The 21939-nt window shown below is 46.5% G+C and overlaps 1 protein-coding gene across 5 annotated transcripts in view; it reads left to right on the top strand.

Moving 5' to 3' along the window:
• Window positions 1–21939, top strand: part of REEP1 (receptor accessory protein 1) — a 129114-nt gene that overhangs the window by 70389 nt on the left and 36786 nt on the right. For 3 of the 5 annotated variants that reach the window (XR_012655997.1, XM_032771556.2, XM_032771557.2), the window contains exon 6: window positions 8696–8864. Coding sequence is in view for 4 of the 5 variants with exons in the window: in XM_032771556.2 (XP_032627447.1) it covers window positions 8696–8864 (169 nt within the window). In the remaining variant the exon portion in view is untranslated. Of the gene's footprint in view, window positions 1–8695; window positions 8865–19715; window positions 19752–21939 lie in introns of all 5 variants that reach the window. The other 2 variants (XM_075066656.1, XM_032771554.2) reach the window with 1 other exon arrangement.

Genomic DNA, 21939 nt, shown 5'->3' with positions numbered 1-21939 from the left:
TCTTTAAGTGTCTCAAATTGGGCAATCAAAAGCAGTGGTCACTTGAAAAGCCTTTGCTTTGTTGTATTGGGCTGGTCAAGAGAAGGACACACAGCTTTCTTGAAGCATATGGTCCTGTGCTGGCTATTACAGCATTTCTCCAATTACTTCAGCACCATGGCAGAGGTGCATTGTATCTCTTAACAGCAGAGCTCACCATTGTTTCTGGTTTCTTTTTCACTAACTACACCACAAACCAAACACAACTCAAACTCTTTGCTGCACCACACTCAGGGCAGGGCGGCTGCTTAATTTTCCCCCTTCTGTTGGGTGTTTCTTTGATGTGAATCCGGCCCCAATCAAAGGTGAAGGTGACATGCAGCCAAAGTACCGGAGAGCACAGAGCCATGCTGCAAACATGGAGAGAGTAGATTAGGAGGAACTGTCTACCGGCATTGATGTAAAGTCCCCAGGAGAGGAAATGAACTGCACAAACCAAACAGCCGGATATAATGAACACGCACCATCCCGTTCCAGTGAGCAAATGTCCCTGTTTCCTTATTACTGTCCTAGTATTAGTTTTTTTCACACTCTGGCATGGTTACAGGGAAGATGTGGAATCAAGATTGAATGGATCATTGGTGTGTGTTCATATTGCGCTACGGTGGCTAGTCTATGGAGGCGATAAATCTCAATACTATCACAGCCCTTTTCGCTCATGGAGAAGAGGCCTCTAGTTTAGAGCATAAGGTCCTGGGTTCTGTTCCCATAGCTTATGCTGGTATCTGAATCCAATAGCTTCTGCGTGCAACCATCAGCTCTTTTCAGTGTCATAGAATATCAGGGTTGGAAGGGACCACAGGACGTCATCCAGTCCAACCCCCTGCTCAGAGCAGGGCCAATCCCCAGAGAGATTTTTACCCCAGTTCCCTAAATGGCCCCTCCAAGGATTGAACTCAACCCTGGGTTTAGCAGGCCAACGCTCAGAACCACTGAGCTATCTAAGTAGGTATAGCACAATTTCTCGTGCTGCCTCCCAATGACCAGAACTAAGATAGCTGCCAACATGCCAATTAGTGGTACATGAACCTCACCTAGCACTGTTTCTAAACTGGCAGTAAACGCAACAGCACTTAGCTCTTGTTGACACCAATGGGAATTCCTCATGTGGATTTCAAACTTGCCAGGAGATTTGGTGCTCATAAGGTGAGGAGAGCCTAGCGGTATAAAGAGTGAAGTGGTGATACTTGGTGCTTTTGATACAAGCACTTTACAAACATGTATGACTGTTCTTATCAATGGCTATTAGCCAAAATGGTCAGGGACATAACACCAGGCTCTGGGTGTCTTTCAACTGCCAGAAGCTGGGATTGGATAACGGGATGGATCACTCAAAATTGCCCTGTTCTGTTCATTCCCTCCAGAGCACCTGGCATTGGCCAGTGTCAGAAGACAAAATACTGGGTTAGATGAACCATTGGTCTGACCCAATATGGCTGTGAGTTAGGTGTTATTTTCCCCATCTCTCAGATGGAGAAACTGAGGCAAGGAGAAGTTAAATAAATAACTCATCTGAGGTTACAGATGGACTTCCCTGCCCATCCTCTCTGTCGCCACTCCATGCAACTGCATCTGTATGTCCTCTCTATGGTCCTTCAAGGGCACTGCTCTAGGCTCCTGGCTCCTCAACCATCACCTTTGTTGGGCAGAGATCCGCATCTCCCTCCTCACTAGGATTTTTTCCAGGCTGCTCAGTTCCCTGCCAACTGTGTGATATTCCCAGTAAGCCAAACTGCCTAAACAGGCCAGCACTTGCCCTTTGCTTTCTCTTCAGACGTTATGAACAGCATGATTGCGAGCAGTTACAAGTTACCACACAGCTCTTTATAAGCAGCCATATTTATTCTTAAGGTGAGAGCATTAGAGAGGAAGCATATTAAAACAATGGGAGAAACAGTACACATGTTAATAAGGTCCCAGCGTGGTTAAGCACTGGAATACATTGCCTAGAGAGATTGTGGAATCTCTGTTTTTGGAGATTTTTAAGAGTAGGTTAGACAAACACCTGTCAGGGATGGTCTAGATAATACTTAGTCCTGCCATAAGTGTAGGGGACTGGACTAGATGACTCTTGAGGTCCCTTTTATGATAAGCTTACCAGAGGTCATCCCCTGACTCCAACAAAGGCTCTGGCAGGAAATAAGTCTGTCAAGCCCCACAAAGAGGTTCTTCTGTGGTTACAAGTTCATAACAGCCTTTGCTTAGAACCAGAACAACAATGAATAGTTCAGTCTCTCTTTTATGCAGCTCGGGCCTTTGTCTACTGATCACCTGTTCGCTAGGCCAAGATCAATGGTCCCCTCTTCAGGGCATAGCTTCCAAAGGCTGGGTTTTTGCATAACCGGGGTGGATTTCCCTGGAAATCCATGACACATGTATTGTCCCAAAAGACCAAGGATGGTCCAGGCCCACAGTAATACGTAACATTTAATACAACAGGCTCCAAAGACACATAATCTTAATTCAGTAAGGTTTTTCAAAGATATTGCCATAGCTTTCACACTAATCTTCTCCCATCCTCCATTGTCAGCCACAGAGATGTGCATGCATCCCTAGCACATTGCTGCCCACCTCAGAACCTTGAGCTGGCCTGGATTACATTTGCCCCAAATGCATAGGTCAGGGGTCGGCAACCTTTCAGAAGTGTTGTGCCAAGTCTTCATTTATTCACTCTAATTTAAGGTCTTGTGTGCCAGTAATACATTTTATTGTTTTTAGAAGGTCTCTTTCTATAAGTCTATAATATATAACTAAACTATTGTTTAGTAAATAAGTATTGTAAAGTAAATAAGGTTTCAAAATGTTTAAGAAGCTTCATTTAAAATTAAATGAAATGTAGAGCCCCCTGGACCGGTGGCCAGGATCCAGGCAGTGTGAGCGCTGCTGAAAATCAGCTCGCATGCCACCTTTGGCATCCATGCCATAGGTTGCCTACCCCTGGCATAGGTGCTGACTTATTTTTCCCGGTGGGTGCTCCACCCCTGCTCCACCTTGAGACCCTGCCCTCGCTCTACCTTGGATTACTTGCTGGAAGATTCTCTGTACCTTGAAGTCTTTAAGCCACAAGTTGAGGACTTCAATAGCTCAGACGTAGGTCAGAGGTTTGTTACAGGAGTGGGTGGGTGAGATTCTGTGGCCTACGTTGTGCAGGAGGTCAGACTAGAAGATCATGATGGTCCCTTCTGACCTGAAAGTCTATGAGTCTAGACTTTAGATTCCCAACAAGACTAATGTGAAGAACGTAATCATCAAAACTAAACCAGGACTAGCAAACATTTCCCACTCAGATGAGATTGTCATGGGAACACCCAGTGCCTGCTCAGTTTACAGTGTGTGGCTTTTGTGTACTGCACTCTAAAATCCTCTCCAGTCTCATCAGCAAAATATCTTAAAAGCCCTTTGCTAGTAATTAGGTCAAATCCAACAGTTAATCAGGGGGGTTGATCGTTTGCTTTTTCATGTAACTCTCATTGTGGCCGCTATATTGGCTAAGTTGCTGTGTTTGCTTTTCATAGCAGAATCCCCCATACAGCTGAGGGGGCAAATTCTGCCCTCACTTACACCAGTTGGTGCAAATCTGTTGAAAATGATGAGGCTGCATTGGTGTAAATGAGGGCAGAATTTGGCTCAAGTGTTTAGATATCAAACCCCCTTCTGCAAATGTTCACTAACTGCCTCATCACTTACTGTACTATACAAGCCCACAAAAAACTTGACCCTGGTTAGGCTGCTGGTGTGCTGAGACCACAGCCTGTCATGGTGACCTATACTGTCTCATTGTTCTCTTGTACTCCCTCAATCCATCTGCTGTCTCTAGTGATACACTTAGAGCTCTTTGGGGCAGGGTTTGTCTTTTTGTGCAGTGTTTGTACAGCACCTAGCACGATGGGGTCCTGGTCCATGACTGGGGATCATAGGTGCTACTGATATAGAAAGAAGGATACATAATAATTTGCTCCTGGGTAAAGTTCCATCAAAGCCAGAAGGACCATAATTCAGTAGCAAGCACTACTCCCCATAGTAAGTGTTTGTAGTACTGAACCCACGGTGTGGGCGCAGATGGGTCTGATACTATACGTGGGTCTGCTGAACCAAAGTTATGGAGAAAAGAGTATTAATTTTACTCAGCATAATGCTGCATATGTGGTGGGGATGGGTTGGTGTTCAGTTGCCCATCAAGAAACCACTGATGCTAAGGTATGGTAACTACAGGTTGGCCACATGTGATCATGACTGGATGGCTTAAAAATTTCTCTTTCAATAGTGGCGTTCTGTTACTTTCTTTGTTGGGCCTGTCCTGTAGTAGGTGACTTTGGGTACTCTTCTGGCTCTGTCAATCTGTTTCTTCACTTCAGCAGGTGGGTATTGTGGTTGTAAGAATGCTTGATAGAGATCTTGTAGGTGTTTGTCTCTGTCTGAGGGGTTGGAGCAAATGCGGTTGTATCTTAGAGCTTGGCTGTAGACAATGGATCATGTGATGTGGTCTGGATGAAGGCTGGAGGCATGTAGGTAAGTATAGCAGTGTAGCACAGCGGACTCGCCTCTGCAGCGCCTCCTGCTGGTCATCCTTGGGAATTAGCTCACTTCCAGCCAGGGGCGCCCTCTGTAGGCCAGTGATCCACCTGTCCTCTTGGCCCCCCCATGTCCCTCCCAGGACCCGGTGCCCCTTTACCTGGGGTGCTGCCCCCTGGCAGTACCCCACCAATCTGGGTCTCCCCTCCCTGGGGAACCCCCAACCCACTATCCCCACTTTTGGCTACTGCCCAGTCTACATCTAGCCACCATTCACTGGAGCAGACTGCAGTATCAGCCACTCATCGTAGGCAAAGGGATTTGGATCTGCTGCCTTTGCCTATCCCTGGGCTGCCCCCTGCAACCCCCAGTACCTGATGGCCTTGTGCTAGGCCACAGCCTGGGGCTTTCTAGGTAGGAGCTCCCCAGCCTTTCCCCAGCCCTGGTCCCCTCAGGTACCCTGGGTCTAGCTCCCTGCAGCCAGGCCCTTCTCTGTCTACAACCAGAGGGAGACTGTTTGCACCTAGCTTACCTGGCGTTTTAATACAGGCCAGCTGTGGCCTGATTAGGGTGTGGCCCAGCTGCAGCCACTTCCCCAATCAGGCCAGCTTTTAGCGCGGCAGCTTTCAAGCCCTCCCAGGCCACTTTTTAAACCCCTCAGGGCAGGAGTGGGTAAGCACCCTGCTACAAGCGGTCAGTAGGTTTCCGGTATAGGGTGGTGTTTATGTGACCATCACTTATTAGCACTGTAGTGTCCAGGAAGTGGATCTCTTGTATGGACTGGTCCAGGCTGAGTTTGATGGTGGGATGGAAATTGTTGAAATTGTGGTGGAATTCCTCAACAGCTTCTTTTCCATTTTTTTCATGTTCTCTATGTATATATATATCTTCCTACTGTATTTTCCACTGCATGCATCCGATGAAGTGCGTTTTAGCCCATGAAAGCTTATGCTCAAATAAATTTGTTAGTCTCCAAGGTGCCACAAGTACTCCTTGTTCTTTTTGCTGACATAGTGTGGACCTGGCCCATGTGTCCCCTCTAAAAGGCTGCAGCAAGTCCGAGAACAAAATGGCTGCTGAATTCTGCAGCCCGACATAATTTTTAGAAACTTAAAGGTGCAGTAGACTGAAAAGAAAAAATAGATTGTTACCATCACCACACAGACACATTGTAAAAGGGCCATTTTTATTCATTTCATGCAGGTGATTCCCCTTCTTCAGCTGCTGGTACCACAAGATGGTACTACAGAAGTCAGCAGAGAATGGCGTTTTCTTTTTGTTAATGTAGAATGCTGTTTTCCAAGCTGTGTTTCATAGAGTACCCTGATGGTTCCCACAGTGAAATACTGTGAGAACCTAGAGGTAGGGGAACCACAGGTTGAGAAAGGAGGTGGGTCCCTGAGAGGATTTTTCTGTTATGAAGTGAGCTGTAGGCTGGAAAGTTTAGAAATCACTAATCTAGAAATTATGTAGGGGACCATGTGTGCCACCACATTATGACAGTAGTTCTGAGCACTGATGGGGCACAAAGTCTGGGCCAATTTAAATCTTAGATAGAACCCTTTCACGGAATTTCTGAGAGCACCAAACACTTTGTGGGATAATAGGTTCAGTTTTCGAGTTACCTCTGTGTGAAGCAGATGAGAGAGGCTGGCAGATTGGTACCTGTGGATTCCTATTCTAGGTGTATCTTAGTACCAGTCCATCCTGTTGATATCAATGTATTAGGTGAGCCAGGTTGACTTCAGTGTCGTTGTGTTCAATTTACCAGTGGGGAGTATTTCCCACTATTATTTTCTGATCATGAAGGGTGGTTGATTTCCTTATTTAAAACAAACAAACTTTTTATTTTGAACTACAGTATTTTACAGAAGTGTAAGTGTAACCCACACACCTCCTGGGTGTGGTGTTCTGTCCCGTCTAGTGGCACCGAGGCCACTTAGAGAGAGATTAATGAGGCTGCTCTACAACCTTGGCTAACAGCCGGTTGGTTTTTAGCTCCTGCAGGAGAGGCTTATCTACTAAGCTCCAGAGGTCGCAGGTTTGATCCTGCCTGTTGATGAGTGGGGGTTGTTGGTGTTACACAAGCACCAAATCACTGTAGTAATATAACTGTAACCATCAGGGTTTGGGTGATTACTGTAGAATACCATAGGGTGGTACGTGTGTATAGATAGGGTGTTGATAATCAAGTGTTGTATTTCATCTGGAAATGTGATTGGGGCATTAAAAACTGGGATTCTCATGCAGAAGACTTGAATTAGCTTCATACATCTATTGTTGTCTTCTACTTCAGGGCCGGCTCCAGGCACCAGCTAAGGAAGCTGGTGCTTGGGACGGCCAATACAAAGGGGTGGCAGTGCGGGAATTCGATGGCGAGTCCCTCTCTTCCTCTTTGAACTGCCGCTGAAGAGGAAGAGAGGCAGCGAAGGACCCGCCGCTGAACTGCCGCCGAAGAAGGGAGCGGCACGATTGAACTGCCGCTGATCAGCTTCTTTTTTTCTTTTTGCCGCTTGGGGCAGCAGAAAACCTGGAGCTGACCCTGTTCTACAGTAGTGTTTTGGGCCCTTACAAGGAAAACTGAAGTGCAAGTGGCATTTGAATCACTACAGTATTCCTTATCTGACCATTTGCACCTTAATTTTCTAAGGCTTGTCTTTATGGCGAAAGGACACTATCACATGTGCTGTTATTTGACTTATTGTGACCTCACCTCCGTGTGTACTGGTGTCACTCCGTTGATTGCAGTGGAGTTACACCTATTTTACAAAAAGAACAGGAGTACTTGTGGCACCTTAGAGACTAACAAATTTATTTGAGCATAAGCTTTCGTGGGCTACAGCGCACTTCTTCGGATGCCACAAGTACTCCTGTTCTTCTTGCGGATACAGACTAACACGGCTGCTACTCTGAATCCTATTTTACACTGGCACAAGTGAGAATCAGGCCCCCTATATTTTTAAAAGTAGTTTTCCCTACACTATGCTGTAAATATTTTCTTAGAGTAGGACAACTGAAAGAATCTTTATAATCAAAATTTATTTTTCACCATGTATGCAGTTTGGTTACTTTTTGAATATCACTCAGTTTAACTAATGACTTCAGGATTTCTTGTGCTACAAGTATGTTGCGGTGTTTGGGTTACAAACAGTGCTGGGGGATGCTGATTTTTAGATGGGATTCTTATTTATTTATTTATTTTTAAGCTGGACTGCATTCCTTTAAGTACCAACCATTCACATAGAAAAACTGTGTTCCTGTCTTTCAGGAATATACCTCCTGTGGCTTGATTTAAAGGTAACCTGCAAAGGGAAGTAAATGAATGTGGGGCCTTTATTGCTTCTTTGTGTGGTATGGAGAAGATCTGGAATGTTTCTTGGTTTTTAAAAGGAGTTTGCTGTAACATTAGAAATTCAGATCTTGTCTGCCTTGGAGATGCTCTGAGCAACTGGAGAACTAGTAGGCTGCTGCCATGCAGAAACCATGGAAGTGATTAACTTAGAATGACAGTGATTTTGATCTAGTTGGTTTAAATCTCTATTTGTTTTTTTCATTTTGTCAAACACCTGTTTAAGTCAAACACTTGCTCCTTTCATTAAGGTCTGAAGCAGCTTCTGGGGCACACAGCTGAGCCATCCTAAGTTCTCCAGCAAAAGTCTGAAAGACCAGACTTTAGGTCATTGGGGGCACTAAAGGAAAAAGGAAACAGAATGAATTGTTTTACAAACCCATTTTCTCCCCCCTCGGTAGGAGGAGCATCTCCACTTGATGAATTCCCTGCTTTCTTCCTCCTGAATGACTGCAGTAACATAGGCTACATCGACACTGCAGCACTTGCACCAGTGTAGCACTTGTGGTGAAGATGCTCTAAGCCAAGGGGAGAGAGATCTCACGTCAGCTTAATAACTCCTCCCTCTGATAGGCGGTAGCTATGTTGGCTGGAGAAGCTTTCCAGCCGACATAGCACAGTCTACACCGTGCTTAGGTCGGTATAACTTACCAGGGGTGTGGATTAGTCACACCCCTGAGCAATGTATATCTTACATTTCTCAAAAATAACCTGTAATGTAGACAGAATCTTAGAAGGAGTGGGGCTTAAAATGTGTCATGGACTCTGACTTGTATGTATCGTTTGTTTGACTAGGGTCAAGGGGCCCTATCTGAGAGACTCAGGAGCTTTAGCATGCAGGACCTCTCAACCATTCAAGAAGAGAGCAGCAGTCCTGTACCTCCTCCAGTCACTGTACGAACAAGCAGCAAACAGAGCAAGCCCAAAACATCCAGAAGTGCATCAGAAAGCACGGGCAGCTCAGGTAAGTCTCAGCATTTTCCTCAGTCTTGTGTTGTTATCAGAAGTTTTTTTTCCTCTACTCACTGATTCTCAAAGGGGAGCAACAGAGGAATGAAGGAAGCACTGGCTCAAGGCCATGGAGATACACAGATATTGTAATGCTTGAGTTCACAGGATAGCATCACAGCTTAGTGTCAGGGCAATTAAAGGAGGGAGCAAGATTGCTGTGCGATGGCCACCATTTAGTCCGACGCCAAGGATTGAACCTTAAACTTCCAGAGGAGAGAAGCATGAGTTTCTACAGTTTGAACTAATGCAGTGGCTCTCAAACTTTCCAGACTACCGTACTCATTTCAGGATTCTGATGTGTCTTGCATACCACAAGTTACACTTCACTTAAAAACTATTTGCTTACAAAATCAGAGCTAAAGACACAAAAGTGTCACAGCACACTGTTACTGAAACATTGCTTACTTTCCTATTTTATAATTATATGGTAAAAGTGAATCAATTGAAATATAAATATTGTACTTATATTTCAGCGTATAGAGCAATATAAACAAGTCATTGTCTGTATGAAATTGTAGTTTGTACTAACTTCGCTAGTGCTTTTTATGTGGTCTGTTGTAAAACTAGGCAAATATCTAGGTAAGTTGATGTACTCCCTGGAAGACCTCTGAGTACCCCCAGGAGTACATGTACCCCTGGTTGAGAACGACTGTTTTAAGGAATCAGGCTCTGGGGCTGGAGACTGCAGCAGATTCTTATCTTCTGCAGGGCAGCACAGAGCAGGATGTACGATGCACATTGAACATAGACAAGATAATTCTGCTGCAAGATTGTGTCAGTCAGGACAAACATGCTGAGCTGACAGCTCTCATGTACCAGTGGAGTCCAGTGACTGCTGAATGTGGGTGGGTGAAATTGACACTCACAGTCCATTTATCATAAGGAGTAAAGAGCATAGGGTAAAATCTTCAAAAGTACTTAAGTGACTTACGCACAAGTTCCATTTTCAGAAATAACTCAGGAACTTAAGTCTCATTGAAAGTCAATGGGACTTAGGCTTCTAATTTTCTTTTGAAAATGGGACTTACGCATCTATGTCACCTAATTTTGAAAATTGTACCCACGACATGGTTTGTATCTAGTGTGAATTAGGTACACCAGTGCCACCCTGACTGTCCTCTGTATATTTCAGTCCACCACTGAAATATACAGTAGATATGACAGTCATTTCAAGTTACTGCACTATAGACAAAGACAACTCATAAATAAACCCCCTATCAATGTATGTGTAAGGATAGATGCCAAGATTTGAAAGCTATTTATGAGGGATGTTCCGTAAGTGTGGGGAAAGGGAGAGGAATAGAAGCAATTGCCTCTGAAATATATTTGATTAGATTCCGCTTCTAGAAGGACAAAGCAGAAAAGCAGCACGAATTTTGCTTTGTCAGAAAAGTGTGGAGGTCAGAAGATGGAGAGATTTCATTATAAAGATTTTTGCAAGTTCAGATCCAAAATGTGTGGCTTGAGCCATCTCTGCAGATAAATTAATCTGAAAGCTTGTTCGATAGTGGATTGTCCCAGAAAATGTTTTCCAGAACTCTTCGATATCACCCTCAGGCGAAAACTCCTGTAACTCCCCTGCTTGATTCTGGGGAGAGGTAAGGTTCTCCTGGAAAGCAGCAGGTTTGTCAGCATTTGGAGGCTGGTCAGTGAAGTGGAAAGTAGAGTTGTTTGAAATCTAGCAATTTCATTTTCTAGAGGGGTCTGTGTAAATGTTTGCTGGGTTTCAGATTTATGTAAATTTGCAACTCCCCTGCCCAAGGTCTGCTTTGAGTATTGGGATCTACCAGTAATGTCTGTTCCTTGGTTACCACCATCATCGTATTGAGCACCTTACAAATTCTTAAAGTTATAAAATGCAAGGATCTCTGGTGATCTTTTTTCCATCCCCCCATTTGTAAGGATTTGTCTATACACAAACCTACACCAAAATAAAATTTCTTTAAATTCACACTTCTCTTATTCCAGGGCAAGTTTGTGTGTTAACACACTTGGCTCCAATGTGTGTGTCATATTTTGATTTATTAACAGGATACTCTCAATCTGAAATAAGAGGGTTCACAACAACTAATAGGACATTCTTAATCCAAAATAAGTGATCACATGCAGACTTCCACCAAAATAACCAATAAACCTGCTTTAGACATGTGTTTGATTTTGTGGGTATACCAGCCCTTGTGTTTTATTCTAAAGAGAATGACACTGGGCTCATATGAACTCAAACTCACTCAAAATTGCTGATTTTGGCCTAGTTTCGCACTGACACCAGACATTGACCTCGGGTCTTCCAAAGATGGGCCCTGGATAACTGAACCGTTCATGAACCGTTCAGCAAAGTTGGGCTGAGTTCAGAGTTCCTCGCAAAAATCAAGGATCCAGGTGATTTGTGTGTGATTTGGTGTTTTGTAATGAAATTTGTAAACAGCGTGTGTGTGCAAGTGAGAGAGAGAGAGAGAGAGATTTGCCAGTCAGGTGGTACCATGTCTGGAGAGCCATGGACAGGGGTAAGCAGCTGGACTTCCCACCCTACTGCAAACAGAGCGCACTCACACAGTGGTGCCCTTTACCTCACAAACATTTACTGTACATCCTTTTATACTGCAGGGTTAGAGCTAAGAGGACTCAGCTGCTCTGACATCAGAAGGAATCAGCAAAAGTATCTCTGCCTCTGTGCACAGTATGTGACAGGGTGACTCAGCTGAAAGGCTTTGCATTCCTGTAAAGGGTCTGAGAACCTGCCAGACAGTTACAGTGACAGCAGTAGCTAGATTACAGGGGACAGCCGCAAATCTCCTACAGCTTCAAGAGGATTTACAGAAATCCTGGCCCATGCTAACATATTGTAACAACTGGGGCTCGATATTGCAAGTGGAACTCCTGTCATAGTATAAAACCCCACTCTGAACCTTAGAGCCCAAAAGATGGGGTACGGCAATGAATCCCCCTAAGCTTAATTACCAGCTTAGGTCCGTAGTTCTGCCACCAACCAGGACTTGGAGTGCCTGGGTATACTCTGGTCCCCAAAACCTTCCCTGGGGATCTCAAGACCCAACCCCTTGAGTCTCACAATGAGAGAAATAAACTATTCCTCCCTCCTTTCTTCTCCTAGATCCTCCCTCCCTGGGTACCCTAGGAGATCACTGTGATTCAAACTCCTTGAATCTAAAAACAGAGAGGATGTTACCTCCCCCTCCTCTTTCCCTCACCCAGAGGCAACACAGATTCAAGCCTCGTGATCTAAAATAAAGAGGAAATTCACCTTTCCCCCTCCCTCGTCTCCCTTCTCCCACCAATTCCCTGGTGCGAGTACAGACTCAGTTCCTTTAGCCTTAACAAGGGGAAAAAATCACTCAGGTCTTAAAAGAAACGAGCTTTAATAAAGAAATAAAAATAAAAATTATCTCTGTAAATCAAGATGGAATATTACAGGGTCTTTCAGCTTATAGACACTAGAGAGAATTCTCCCTCCAGCATACATACAAGTTGAAAATCTTTCCAGCAAAATACACATTAAAAACCTTCCAACCAAATACACATTTGCAAATAAAGAAAACAATCAAAAAGACTAAACCGCCTTTCTGCTTTTGTACTTACTAAATTTGAACAGAAGATTAGAGAGCCTGTAGGTACGTGTGGTCACTCTCAAAACCCAGAAACCACAAACAAAGGCTTCCCTCCACCGAGATTTTAAAGTATCTTGTCTCATGATTGGTCCTCTGGTCAGGTGTTCCAGGTTCACTGTTTGTTAACCCCTTACAGGTAAAAGAGACATTAACCCTTAACTATCTGTTTATGACAGCAGTAGCAAGATTACAGGGGACAGCCACAAATCTCCTACAGCTTCAAGAGGATTTACAGAAATCCTGGCCCATGCAAACATATTGTAACAACCGGGGCTCGATATTGCAAGTGGAACTCCTGCTTTGTGAAGAGAGTTGTTCCAGCCTGGCGTGCACTACTGGGTCCTGCGTTTTTTAAAAGAGGAAATCTAGTTGTTTGGGCACAAGCCTAGAGGCATGGCTACACTTGCAGATGTAGAGCGCTGAGAGTTAAACCCGCCTTTGGAGAGCGCAGTAGGGGAAGTTCTGAAGTTTGTCCACACTGACAGCTGTCAGTGCACTGGCGTGGCCCATTTGTGGCACTTGCAGTGGCATTGGGAGTGGTGCATTATGGGCAGCTATCCCAGCATGCAAGTGACTACAACATGCTTTTTAAATGGGGAGTGGGGTGGGTGGAGTGTGACAGGGAGTATGTTGTGTGTATGTAGGAGAAGAGAGTGGGTTTTCTGGGGGGCTGAGAGCACGTCAGCATAGTGTCTTGTAAGATCAGACAGCAGCAGACCTCCCCCTCCCCTCTGCCTCTCTCTCTCACACAGCATTCCCGGCTGTCAGAAAAGGAACTTTCAAACAGCATATTTGCATTCCTACAGTGATTAAAACAGTGACAAGAGTGGCCACTTGACACAGGGGATTATGGGGCTGATCAGAGTGCAGTAATGCAAGACCTTGTCTACGCTGGCGCCATGGCGCCCCAGCGGGGGCACAGCAAACATTATTCTACTCGCCGAGGTGGAGTACCAGGAGCGCTGAAGCCATGGAGTCATAGCGCTCTGTGTGCCTTGCCAGTGTGGACGGGGAGTGAGCTAGGGTGCCTGGGGATCCTTTATTGCGTGGTAACTCGCAAATGTAGCCAAGCCCTAGGACTTAAGAGACCTGGGTTCAAGTTCTTCCTCCACCACAGACTTCCTGGGTGACCTTGGATAAGTCACATAGTCCCAGAGCCTGAAAGGGATTTAGGTGCCTTACTCCTAATCGGAGTGAGATGCCTAAATACCTTTTGAGGATCTGGGCCTTAGTGTCTCTGTGCCTCAGTGCATCTGTCAAATGGGGATAGTAGCACTTCCCAGAGGTGTTATGAAGACAAATGTTAAAGATTGCAAGGTGCTCAGATACTATGGTAAATACCTTAGCTAGGTTCTTATGTGCTTTTTACTTCAGTAACTGAAATTAATAAAATATGCAATTAACTCCCCCCAGAAGTTTCTCTTTGGGATCAGTTCCAGTTGTTGGAGAGAGTTTCTGGAGGAGAGTATTGTTGTTCCTGAACAGCTTTCTGTGTTACTGGTAATAATATTCCATCTTGTCACAAGGTCTCAGAATCCATGGCCCATCCAAATTCCTATTTTGCACGTGGGAGGAAAAATCTCTCTTGAGAAAGCCATGTGTTAGTGTCGCACCACTGTAGCGCTTCCTTCTGGCTGCATCCAGCAATTGGCTCTGCCTGGCCATCAGCCCTTCCTGCAGTTGCACTCCACTGCTCTCTCTCGAGACTCAAATGTTTGCGCTTCGTGGCTTGGCCCTCTGGCCAGGTCACTGTAGTCCTCCCCTTTCCAGGTACTATCAACATCTTCCACAGCATCCCAGGCATAGGCATCAACTCCATGGGTGCTTCAAGGCTGAAGCACCCATGGAAAAAAATAGTGAGCACCCACCAGCTACCTGACAATCAGCTGGTCAGTGGGTCCCACCAATCAGCTTCTCCCCTCTCCCCAGCACTTCCTGCCCACCACCAATCACCTGTTCAGTGGCAGGCAGGAGGCACTGGGGGATGCAGAGGAGCTTGTGTGGGAAGAGGCAGAGCAAGGGCATGGCACACTTTGGGGAGGGGACAGGAAGAGGCAGGGTAGGAGCAGAGCCTCAGGATGGACAGGAAGATTCAGAGCAAGGGTGGGGCCTTGGGGCAGGGTCTCAGAGCAGGGGTGGAGCACCACCAGGAAAAACTGAAAGTCAGCACCTGTGGTCCTAGGCAGTCCTGAAGTCCACTGCCCTGGCTGAGTGATTCCCTCAGTGACTGGGATGAATGGTCCCAGACAGTTTTCAAGAACACTGCCCCAGTTGTACCACTCACTCATTCAGTGTCTGGTAGGGAAACCCAGGCCTACCCCCTACACTGGGTTCCAGTCCAGGGGCCCTGTCTCCTGCAGCCGAGGTCTGTACTACCTCAAACCAACCTGCCACCCACCCCCCAGTACTACTTACCTTGCCTATCGCAGGCTCATATTCACTACCATAGCTAAACCCCAATCTCCTAGCTCTGCTAGACAACCCCTTCCTTTTTGGTTCAACCCCCTTTCCCTCCCATATCCCAGAGAGCATTCCTAGAGCCCGCTTTCTGTCACCAGCTCCCTGGTTTTATAGACACTCCTCCTGATGCTCCACAGGTGAGCTTTCTGCTTCCCTTAATTAGGGCTCTGTAAATATTGCCCAGCTTGTGGCCTCATAGGTTAATTGGCCCACCTGGCCTATGTTATCCCCTTCTACAAGTGTGGGGAACACACCCCATCATGGTTAGTCTTTCTAAAACCTTTGCCTTGTTTCCCCCGCCTAGCACCATCTGCCTTTTGCCTGTATTACTCGTGGGTCAACAGGCAATTGATTTACCAGCTCTGTGTTGCTTCAGTGAAGAGGTGGCTGCTAAACAATTTTCTGCAGTTTAACACTAATACAAATGGCTCCATGCATCACTAAGGCACTGAGGGCCCAATCCCATAGATGCCTAGGGTGTGTCTAGACTGCACTCAAACACCCACGGCTGGCCTGTGTCAGCTGACTCAGGCTCAGGCTATGGGCTGTAAAATTGCCATGTAGACATTTGGGCTTGGGCTGGAGCTTGTACTCTGGGACCGTGTGGGAGGGGAGAATGTCTACACTGCAATCTAAGCCCAGGGTTAGTAGAATCTGAGTTAACAGACCCTGGGTTTGTTACCTCATTTGTAACCCCAGGTTAGGAATTGTTGAAACCTGGGTCCTAGCCTGGGGCTCCAGCGTCTGTGATGCGTTATGCGAGCTCAAGTCCAACCACTCATATCCCAGACTTCCTAGTGCCCTCACAAAACATGGCCACTCTAGCCCTTTGTGGTGCAGTGTGGGAAAACTTGACTATTTATCAAATTTGACGGTCCAGAGGACAAAGAAAGTTGGTCCATGGCACCGTGGGATACTTTTGGCAGACTCCCAAAGCATGAGTCTAGCGAGGCTGCATCTACACTGCGAAGAAAATAGGGCTTAAACTCTGGGTCCCAGCTTGACTCAGGTTGGGACCCTCCACCCCTGATAGGTCCTGGACTGGGTCTGAGCCCCGGGTTAGCACGATTTTTGTGTGGGTGGAAAGGAGATTGGCTCAAGCCTGAGTTTGAACCCTGGGCTTACGTTGCAGTGTAGACATACACTTAGGTTTGGTCTACACCTAAAACTTAGGTTGACCTATCTGCATTGCTTGGGGCCAGTGGCACTGGAACACTTTTTACAGTGGCGGTGCTGAAAGCCAGTGGTCCCCAAAATTTTTACCTCGCACCCCCTCTGACCCGTGTCCGTGCCCCCTCTCCCCAGAGCTCAGGCCAGGACTGGCTGTGGCTTGTCGGTGAGAGGGGACACGGACAGGGGTAAGGGGTGTGACAGACCCAGACCAATGGGGTACAGGAGTCTGGTAAAGGGCAAACATACTGGTCACTGGATGACTAGTTTTCTGTTCCCTGAATGACCAGAGCAGGGGCTGCAATAGAGTAATCAGGAACCTGCTAGAACCAATTAAGACAGGTAGGATAATTAAGATACCTGGAGCCAATTAAGAAACTGCTAGAATCATTTAGGACAGGGTAGATAATCAAGGCACCTGAGTTTAAAAAGGACCTCACTTCAGTTTGTGGTGTGTATGTGAGGAGCTGAGAGTGAGAAGACATATTGCTGGAGGAGTGAGGAAGACAAGCATTATCAGGCACCAAGAGAAAGGTCCTGTGGTGAGGATAAAGAAGGTGTTGGGAGGAGGCAATGGGGAAGTAGCCCAGGGAGTTGTAGCTGTTGCACAGCTGTAGTCCACAGGGCCCTGGGCTGGAACCTGAAGTAGAAAGCGGGCCCAGGTTCCCGTCAAACCTCCCAACTCTTGACCAGACAGAGGAGGAATTGACCTGGACTGTGGCTTCTACCGGAGGGGAAGGTCTCTGGGCTGTTTCCTGACCCACATGGTGAATCTGTGAGGTGAGCAAATCTGCCAATAAGTGCAGGACTCACCAAGGTAGAGGAGGAACTTTGTCACAGGGGGCTGAGGATGGGACCACAGCTGGGGGTGGGTCCTACAGCTGGGACCTGGGTGTGGGACCAGGAGCAGAACACCAGGTGTGGGGCTGGTGGCAGCCAGGACCCCAGGTGCAGGTCTAGGAGTGGAGCCCTGGTCATGAAGCTGGCAACTCCAGGACTAGGCTGATGGAAGATTTCTTCCATAGATCTTGCTACTGCCTCTAAATGGGGTAAATTTCCTGCAGTGATGGAAACCCCCCTTCCTTCACTGTGGTAAGTGTCTACACTACAGCCCTGTAGCAGTGTAGCTGCAGCTGTGTCATTGTAGCACTTGTAGTATAGACAGCAAAGAGTCCTGTGGCACCTTATAGACTAACAGATGTATTGGAGCATGAGCTTTCGTGGGTGAATACCCACTTAGACACAGCCTTAGGGCTAGACTCTCCCAGCCACTTGGGGCAATAAGGGAGATTAGAGCCTCCCTCGCTCACCTGGTTGGCCCTGTTCTGATGGTGACTGGCTGTGGGGAGGGATAATTCACCCAAGCAGGAGTGTTTTCCCTGATACTTCCCATCATAGAGAAGGGTGGGGCTTGAGAGGAGGTCTGACTCCATCCCCCTTCCCCTCTCGTTGGCCAAAGTAGGCAGCTGGATGCACAGGGGGACGTAAGCTGCTCCACGAAAATGGGTGGTGGGGCTGAGAGCCACAGCCTGTTATCTGCTCTCCTGGCACAGCACAGCTACATGTGACATTGCCTGCAGACAGTCATGTGACAGTCTAGCCCGTAGGCTGGGGAGTAACTGTGTTCCAGTGTGGAGGGCCCATTGAAGTCATGACATGTATCTGCTTATGTGAGTACATTTATTCCAGGGTGTATCCTTTGTCTGCCTCTTGCCCCAATAAAGAGGCACGTCAGGGTTGGGCTGGGAGCACGGCAGAGCTTATGACCCGACCTCTTTGGCAGAAGAGACCTAGCACCAGCAAAGTAAGTTAGAGCAGGATTCTTTCTGTTCTAACTTTGTGCTGGGGCCAGGTGGCCCTGAACTGGGAAGATGCAGCCGACTCCCCGAGGCCACCACTGCTCTGCGAAGTGGCCAGATTGGGGTTTTCTTGTAACTTCTCAAACTAAGGATTTGCAGAGCAGACTCTCTAGGTGGTGCATGACAAATTAGTCATTTGAGTGTTCCTAAACTTCGGTGCATCTACTAACCACAACGACTCTGGGAGTGAACCTATGATGGGGTGGGGGTTGAGGGAAATATGTCTGTTACATGAACTAAGATACATATTTGGGAAAATAAATCCCCTTGAAAAGATTATCTGTAAGTGAGATCAGAACTGCTGTTCTTCACTCTTCCTGCTATTTCTTTTTTAGACAGCAGCATGGTGAAGTTAAGCACAGTTAAGCAGAGCCTTAGGAACTGAGTTTAGGGCTTGGTTCTGATCTAATCTGTCTATCTCATAGTTTCATCCTGCTCCCCTTCACCATAGTACCTGACTGCCTTCTGTGTAAAATCAATAGCAAGTCCCTAGCAGACTTCATGGAGTCTCTGGCACCTCTTTTACACTGGTTTTACACTGACATTGACTTGAGTGGAGTGACTCTTGATTTGTGCTGGTCCGAAACAAGAATCGCGCCCTCAGTGATCAGATGGATCAAACCTTGCTTTCCCAAAGCCATTTCCTCATAGTGCCAATGTGTATCTTCTCCATGTATAGGGATCAGTTGGGGGCATACTTTATAAGGACCAGACTGGGAGCAATTTCTCAGAAGTTTTAAAAGACAGGTGCCACGTGCCTGCAGGCAAAGCTCACAACTTGTGAGTTACCAGTGCCTTGGGACTGAAGGGCTCTATAAAACTCCCTGGACCATCTTCATCCCAAGTGTAACACCACTGAAGTACAGCCTGTTGTGTCCTTCTGAGATAGAGATTTTGACACTGTCCATGTCTGATTTGCAGTGATGGTAATGACCATTCTGATGTAATGCTCAGAAGCTGGGTGAAAGACTAAACTAATGCTTCCAACATAACTCCTCTGTAAATCTATTGAATTAAATAGATCTGTAAGGATGCAAACCCTACATTATGGAACTGTGCGATTATTCTCATATAATCTCCATATGCTATGTGGGGCGTGGCTTATTCAGTCTTAGAGACTGTTAAAGGCTTGTCAGAGGGCAGTGTTGTCTAATGGTCTGAGCACAGGGCTGGGAGCCCAGAGCTTCTGTACATAACCTCCGCTCTACCACTCCTTAGCTGCAGTGGCCTTCAGTAGAGCATTTAACATCTTTGTCTGTCCCCGCATTGGTAAATGGAGATGGTAACACTTGTCTACCTCACAAGACCCGGATCAGCGGGTAGTGATTTATCTATTGGGAATCAATTTATCGCATCTAGTGTAGACACGATAAATTGATCCTCGATCGCTCTGCCATCGACTCCTGTACTCCACCGTGGTGAGAGGTGGAAGCGAGTTGACAGAGGAGTGGCGGCAGTTGACCCCGCAACGTGAGGACACGAAGTAAGTCGACCTAAGATACATTGACTTCAGCTATGCTATTCTTGTAGCTGAAGTTGCGTATATTAGGTCGATTTCTGCTTCCCCCCACCGCCGCAAGTGTAGACCAGGCCTGAGTCATTCCACAGAGCTTGGGAAGAAAAGTCAAGTGCTTTGTAAGTGTTGTTGTTGATGCAGCACGGTTGAGTCTTAATGCTCAGCTCCTCTTTCAGTTTGCTCATGTTGTTCGGTGTGCCAAATCCTCAGAGGTGAGTGCTGGATTCCACGCATCCCTTGTGAGCACGGCTGCGTTCGCCTGCGATGTCTTGCGATACTTATTCTTGCTCCCTGGGTTTCCTAACAAAGAGGACAAATGAATAAGGCTGGGGCAACGATGAATGAGTTTGTAACTGTGAAAAATGAGACTCGGGGCTGCGCTGTGTGTGTTTCATTGCTAACCATGCATTGCGGTGAGCTCTTCCTTTCAACTTACTGACCCGCATTACAGAGGCCGTGGAGTGCTTTGACTTCAGCCCTGTGGATATTGGGGTGTTTTGTGCCACGGTTGCTACACCAGTGCAAATCCCCAGCATAGATAGATTGTGCTAATGTAAGATAGGGCTCGCTCTGCTGTGACTACGCGAGAGGAAATTACCAGGGTACATAACACCAGTCCCAGCCTCATGTTGCACTGTTGCTAGGGGTTTGCACAGATATCACTACATAGATGCATTTACACCAGTACAGATTTCTCTAAAGTAGGCCTGGTCTATACCTAAAACTGGGGTTGACCTCGCTACATGCCTCAGGGCTATGAAAAATGTCACACCTGTGTGACATTGTTAAGCTGACCTAACTTCTGGTTTAGACACTGGTAGGTCAGTGGAAGAATGCCAACCTAGCTAACACCTCTCAGGGCATGTCTACACTACAAACTTTTGCCGACACAAGTGACGTTGGCATAAAGCTGCTGCAGTTACTTTAATCCTTGTGTGCATGCAAACTTTGCTTCTTGCATCAGTGCTGTGTGTACTCAGTAGGGGTGTTTCTGTCAATGCACAATGTGGTTAGGTATCCTAGAGTGCAACTTGCCACCATCCAGCTCCCAGACTTTTTGTGAAGTTATGGCAAAGGGTGGGGCAGGAATGAGTTGCACTGGGTTAAGTGGGACTGCAGGGTCAAGCTCCTATCCTGTAATGCCATCTTTATTCCATAATTTTTGCACCTATTTTGAAAATACCATGAACCTGCGTGGGACCTGTCACTGTCCGCCATCTCTGACAGAAGCATGGAGTCTGCACAGCTTTGCACAGTGATCGTGAACATTGCAAGCACAGGTGCACAATCCACCAGTATTTGCAGAACCACAAGAAGCGCCGAGGGGAACATGATGATTTCCTAGAGGTCAGATTGCTGTCGGATGTGGCAAGAACCAATTCAAGGTTGGTGGTGGTAGTCACAGAGCAGCTGGAAATGGCAGTGCAACACTTCTGGGCCTAGAAATGAGCACTGACTGTTGGGTTCACATTGGAATGCAGGCTTGGGATGACAAGCAGTAGCTGCAGAACTTACGGATGCGCAAGGCCACATTCCTGGATCTCCAGCACAGGGACACCAGAATGAGAGCTGCACTGACAGTGGAGAATCGAGTGGCGATTGCACTGTGGAAACTTGCAACACTGGATTGCTACCAGTGGGAAATCATTTTGGAGTTGGAAAATGCACTGTGGGGGCTGTTGTCATTCAAATGTGCAGGGCCATTAACCATCTCCTGCTATGCAGGACTGTGACTCTAGGCAATGTGCAGGGTATAATGAATGGATTTGCAGCCGTGGGGTTCCCGAACTGAAGTGGAGCGATAGACAGCATGCAGATCCCTATTTGGCACCAGACCACCTTGCCACAGAGTACATCAATAGAAATGGCTACTTTTCGGTGGTTATGCAAGTGCTGGTGGATTTATCTGTGACACTCTGAGTACCTGCTCCAGACCTGAAGAGCTCTGTGTAAGCTCAAAAGCATCTCTTTCTCACTGACAGAAGTTGGTCCAATGGAAGATATTAGCTCACCCACCTTGTCTCTCTAATGTCCTTCGACCGACAGGGCTACGATAACACTGCATACAACAATGGAAGTTATTTATCCTCATTTAGCACACACATTGTGTTCAGTGCTGTACAAGATGCAAGAATAAATATAGTCTTAGCCCCAAAGAGTTTATAGTTTAAAGAGGGAGACACACAGGGCTTGTCTACACTAGGAAAATTAGAAGCCACTTTGTAGCTTTATATAATAATCATTATATAATGCCTGCATCTGTAACTTTCACTCCATGCATCTGAAGAAGTGGCTTTTTTATCCACAAAAGCTTATGCCCAAACAATTCTGTTAGTCTTTAATATGCCACCATACTCCTTGTTGTTTTTTGGATACAGAGTAACATGGCTACCCCCTGAT

Source organism: Chelonoidis abingdonii, chromosome 5 (genome assembly GCF_003597395.2).
Source record: "Chelonoidis abingdonii isolate Lonesome George chromosome 5, CheloAbing_2.0, whole genome shotgun sequence".
Taxonomy (NCBI): Eukaryota; Metazoa; Chordata; order Testudines; family Testudinidae; genus Chelonoidis; species Chelonoidis abingdonii.
This window is presented reverse-complemented; position numbering and strand designations above follow the sequence as displayed.